General features: G+C 37.4%; 1 protein-coding gene across 1 annotated transcript; it reads right to left on the minus strand.

Annotated features, from left to right (window-relative positions):
• Positions 1-401: 401 nt before the first annotated feature.
• On the minus strand, positions 402-3,955 carry LOC126704231 (zinc finger BED domain-containing protein RICESLEEPER 2-like). Its single transcript, XM_050403247.1, has 5 exons — positions 3,153-3,955; positions 2,572-2,643; positions 955-2,389; positions 468-762; positions 402-420 (listed from the first exon to the last, which is right to left on the minus strand). Exons 3-5 carry the CDS (start codon positions 2,384-2,386, stop codon positions 402-404), a joined length of 1,746 nt encoding a protein of 581 aa, XP_050259204.1. The 5' UTR covers positions 2,387-2,389; positions 2,572-2,643; positions 3,153-3,955.
• Between the last annotated feature and the right edge of the window lie 1,998 nt (positions 3,956-5,953).

A 5,953-nucleotide genomic window follows, 5' to 3' on the forward strand; every position in this document is an offset into this window, starting at 1 on the left:
GAGGCCAAAGGCAGTAACATACCAACTTAGTTATCAATCTTCAACACTAATTATGGGTCGTTTGCCTAAGCTAGAACCCAATTTGGAGCTGGTACTTGCTGATGCACTTGATGATGACTGTTGATTTAAAACTAGAAAAGAAAAGGAAATGCATACAACATATTAAATTTTGTTTGAACATGAGACATAGACTATAGGTTCTAGAATTTAAACATATTAGCATATTACCTAAATCATGAAATTCCTCCTCCAATGCCTCAACCTCATCCCTTGATTGGCGATGAGTAATTGGTATCGTGGCTTGAAGCTAATTTTGTGCACATACAAGGTTTTGAACCATGAGAGGAGAGAGAGAACTTCGAAATGGATCAACAATGCGGCCTCCGGTGCTGAATGCTGACTCAGATGCAACAGTTGAAACTGGTACAGCCAGCACATCCTTAGCCACTTTGGACAACATTGGGTACCTATTAGAATTGTCCTTCCACCACCCCAACACCTCAAAATTCCCATCCCTTCTACCATCACAATTTTCAGCTAAATACTTGTCAACCTCATTACTACAACCTATAGATTGCTCAGCTTCTAAGAAAAGCTCATACCGAGAGTGAACCATCACATATGGATCACTTGCATCACCCACCACCATTGGTGTCCTCTCACCCCCACTTGGTTCTTCCACATTTGGGGAATTAACAGAACAGAAAAAATTATACAACTTCATCAAAAGAGCTTTCACCTTATCAACCATCACACTCCCCACTTCATTCCCATAAATTTCAGAAAAAGAGAACTTCAAAAACCTCAATTTTTTTCGTGGATCAAGAACAACAGCCACATACAAAAGAGGATTAATCTTATCACCTTCCCCCTAATACTTCTCAAATTTAGTTTGCATGTTTGTGGCTGTGTTTTTCAAGAGGGTGTTTTGGGATTTAACTAAATGAGAAATACTCTCCTGAATAACAAAGATTTCATCAAAAAAGGCATTTGAGGTCACATACAAAGAGCCAGAAATTTTTTTTGTTGCATTGTAAAAAAGCCTCAAAAAAGTCACAAATGCCCTACAATTTTGGAAATCACTCATACAAGGAGATCCCAAACCACCACTATCTTCCTTGCTCCTAAAATATGATGAATAACCATCATCTTCAAAGTCCATCCTAAGGAATACTTTCTCGAATTTTTTAGCTGTTTCTAACATAAGGTAAGTTGAGTTCCACCTAGTAGGTACATCTAAACAAAGAAGACTCTTGGACTCCATACCTAACCTCTCCATAAAATTCCTAAAGGTTTGATTTCTATTAGGCGAGGACTTCACATACCTCACAGCTTCACGCACCCTACCAACAGATGCATCAATTTCTTTCAAACCCTCCCCAACAATTAGATTTAGGATATGGGCACAACACCTCATGTGCATTAACTCATTTCCTAAAACTGTCCCATTCCAATCTTTTGTTACCCTTTGTAAAAATTTAACTGTGGTTAAATTGGAACTAGCATTATCCACTGTCAAAGTGAATATGCCATCAATACCCCACTCACGCAAAGACATCTCAATCTTCCTACCTATAGTCTCCCCCTTATGATCTTCAACTTGACAAAAATTTAAAATTCTTTTATGCAACTTCCAAGTATCATCAATAAAGTGACATGTGAGACACATATAATTCAAATTTTGTAAAGAAGTCCATGTGTCCATAGTAAGACAGACCCTACAACCCATCAAGGATTTCCTCAGCTTCTCTCTCTCACTATTATAAATTCCAATTACATCTCTAGCCACAGTTTGTCGAGATGGAATATCTTTTACACGAAGCTTAGGTTGTAACGTAGTTACATATTTCTTAAACCCATAACCCTCAACACACCTAAAAGGCAACTCATCAATTATTATCATTTCAGCTAGTGCCTTTCTAGACGCCTCAACAGAAAAAGTTGTTGACACAAGTTTGAACCCTTCATCTCCATCATTTTTGGGTTCAAAAGCCAAGGTTTTCTGCCCTTTATCTTCTCTATTAGGGTTCTTAGGACAGATTGTCACATGAGCTAATAAATTACTAGTACCACAACTCTTACTATCAGCCAGATATGATTTTTTACAATAATTACATACAGCCATAGTGACACCATCATCTACCTTTACTTTTTCAAAATGATTCCAAGCTAAAGACTTTTTCCTACCACTACCAGTACCAGTCTTACTCACTACACTAGGTGGAACTAGGGGCAACTCACCATCAATAGCTTCAGCTTGGGTTGCAGCAGCAGCCTCTTGGGTGGCAGTGGCAGTGGCAGTAGCACCATCTGCTTGGGAGGCAGCAGCACCATCCGCTTGGGTGGCAGCAGCACCATCCGCTTGTGTAGAAATGGAGGAATCCATGACCTAAAAAATCAAACATAGAAATTAGCTAACTAACAATTAATAATAATAATCAAACAAACCAAAAAGAAAAATCTTTGATACTTGAATCTAGATAACAGCATTCTACATAAAACTCTAACAACAAAAAAAAGAACAAGATCCCAACTTTTAACACAAAACACAAAGGGAAACAAAAATCATACCTTAAAGAAACTAGGGGGTGTTGGAGTTATGAATTTGAAGACTGAAAACCCCACTTGGACAACTTTCAATTCCTGAGTAAAATTAAAATAGGAACAGAATTAATCAAACAAATAAACAAAGAACAAAAAAACTTGGGAGTTTATTTGATTTTTAACAGTATAAATTTTACTATATAATAAAAGCTGAAACATTGAACACATCCACAACAGCTTAAGTTACATGAATCAACTCTACGTCTCTAACAAAAAAAGAACAAAATCCCAACTTTGAACACAAAAAACAAAGGGAAACCTTAAAAAACCGTGGGTGTTAATTTCAAGTTTGAAGACAATGAAAACCCCACATGTACAACTTTCAATTCCTGAATAAAATTTAAATAGGAACAAAATTAATCAAACAACTTAAGTTACTGAACAAAGAACAAAAGTAAATGCTTAAGGTTTCAACTATTTCTAGTTAGGGTTTCAAACTTTCAAATTATAAAACTTAGGGTTTATTTGATTTTAATAGTAGATTTTCATAACATATATAATTAATGAGAGACTGAAAAAAAGAGAGATGAGAAAAGGAGAACACATACCCTAGGTTCAACTCATATGATCGGCGGCAGGGAGAGGAGTGGCTGCTGGTGGTGGCGGCGGCGGCGGCGGCGGCGGCTAGGTGTGAAGAACTTGCAGTGAGAAGCTAGGGTTTGGACCTTGGAGTAGAGAGAGGCAAAGTGAGAACTAAGAGTTTGAGAGTGTGGTCTGTTCATTGTTGAGAAGACCGAAGATGCAAGCTTTTAAAGGGTGAAGATTGAAGACTGATGATGATGGAAGATTTGAGTCTTGAGATTTCGTATGAAATTGGTGAAGGTACTGTAGAGATTAGAGAGTGAGAGGCAGAGAGCATTCGTGTGACTGTATGAGACTAGAGGATTTGGTGAAGACGTGAAGTGATTCCAGGTTTTGAGGATTTGAGATTGAGAATCTGAGATAGAGAAAGAGAGAGAGATGCAGAGAACGTTCTTTGAGAGTGAGAGACAGAGGTATGAGATATGAGATGCAGAGAAAGAGTGTGATTGAGGTCTGAGGTCTGAAGCCGTGGATATGGGTGAGAGAGTGATTAGGTGAAGAATGAAGAGATTTAGGCCGTTGATCACTTGATCAGTGATCTTGATTCGGTGAAGAGAGTGTTGGGATATGAGATTAAATCAGGCCGTTCATCACTTCATCATCAATTGTGACCGTTAGATTTTGATTGTAATTTAATTTCAACCGTTGATTTTGTTATTTTGAAATCTGACTCTCTATGCTGTCACTGCTGTGCTAGGAGCTGTACGGTAGAGTAGATTGAGGCCTAATATAAATTATAACCGTTGATCAACAGCTCTTTCTTAATAAAAAAAAAAAAAAAATTTGAATGGTTGGATTTAAATTGGAAAGTTGTGCCCAGTCCAGCAGGTTACCCACTCCACTACCCGGAGTCCCAGACGACAAGACTTGGAGCTGACCGAAACTGAGTGGCAGCAGACTAACAGTAACAGTGATTTATTATTTTATGTTTTCAAATATTCGGTCGGGTCGGGTTATTCGGATTTTTATTGTATAACCCGAAACCCGAACCGACTATTCGGTTTCTCTTAAAATAAAAACCGTATCCGACCAGTATATGCACTCGGATTCACCCGTGGGCCTTCGGGTTGGGCGGATACGGTCGGGCGGGTCGGATTACACGGGTCGCTGGACAGGCCTAGTCAAGGTAGCACTGTTCAGAGGTCTTCTCCACATAAATGCGATTAGAAAAGTAGCTGTAGTGCATTCAATGCCATGGTAGCAGCTTTCCTTTAGCTATTTTTGGGTTCCCCTCCTTCTCGTATGTTCATGATACACGTCCCTATTACTGGAGCTTCATGAGAGGTCACTCTGATCATTGGAATACATATTTGAGCTGCACTTATCATATCCGAGGAGATATTCCTCCTTAGACAACCTTCCTATTTGTATCTTGCTCATTAAATTCTAAGCTTGAACCGTTCATTATCATTCATCCCTCCTCGGACCACTCACGCTCTCAGCCAAGGCCCAAGGCCCAATATATAATTTGGGCCCTTAACCCTACAATATCACTTCTTAATTTTCTTCATATCTAAATGCTAATGAAGTTATTTTCGATTTGGCATCTCCTTTTATATTAGTTACATAATTATCTACCATCTTCCATTAAATTAATTTTGAACTTATGTATGATTTTTTAATAGAAAAACTTTACTTTAGTTTTATTAACTAATTTAATTTAATTTTTATTAAATAAATAAAATATTTTCTTTAGTATAAACATGATTTTTGATTAAGTCGTGCATCGCATAGGCATAATACTAGTAAATAATAAAAATTGAAACTTTTTATAAGGTTTTTTCTTTGTATTAGTTTTTTTTTTTTTGAGAATCAAAACCTCAAAAATTTTTTTATTCAAAATCATCCAAAGCCGGTTACAAGAACATGATGAAGTTGTGATGGAACATCCTTCATCCACACTGTGAGTGCATTAATATGTCTAGCGTATTGAGCTAGATTATGAGCTAGAGAATTGCCTGACCTACAGGTGTGCGAAAAAGAAATACAAGAAAAAGGATTTTACCAAAAAATTTTGTAATGAATTTCCGACCCCTTTGTAATGTGCTGTACAAAATTTTTTCTAAGGTGTTAGCAAATAGGCTTAAAAGGATTTTTCCAAATATTATTACTGAACATCAAAGTGCTTTTACTAAAAGTTGCCTAATCTCATATAATATTTTGGTAGCTTTTGAATCCTTACACAGTATGTAGAGGCACACAGGAAAAGATGATTATATGGCTATTAAGCTTGATATGAATAAAGCTTATGACAGAGTGGAGTGGCCCCATCTGGAGGCAGTTATGAGGAAGATGGGTTTTGATGATCGATGGGTGAGATTGATGATGATTTGTGTTACAACAGTATCTTACTCCATCTTAATCAACGGAGAACCAAAAGGCATGATCACACCATCTCGTGGTATTAGACAAGGAGATCCTTTATCTCATTTTCTCTTCTTGTTATGCACTGAAGGGCTTCATGGCCTTATCTCACAAGTAGCTAGCCAGGATGATATTAAGGGTTATGCTCTTTGCAGAAATAGCCTAAGACTAACGCATCTCCTTTTTCCAGATGATAGTCTTTTATTTTATTGGGCCATGGAACAGGAATGTTAAAAAATTCTTGATATCGTAGAAGTCTATGGTGGATGTTTCGGACAACATATCAACAGAAACAAAACCACCATCTTCTTTAGCAGGAATACTTTTGAGGAGAAAAGAGAACACATTAAATAGGTTTTGGGGGTACCAGAAATAAAGCAATATGAAAAGTACTTGGGCCTAC

Source organism: Quercus robur, chromosome 10 (assembly GCF_932294415.1).
Source record: "Quercus robur chromosome 10, dhQueRobu3.1, whole genome shotgun sequence".
Lineage (NCBI taxonomy): Eukaryota > Viridiplantae > Streptophyta > Magnoliopsida > Fagales > Fagaceae > Quercus > Quercus robur.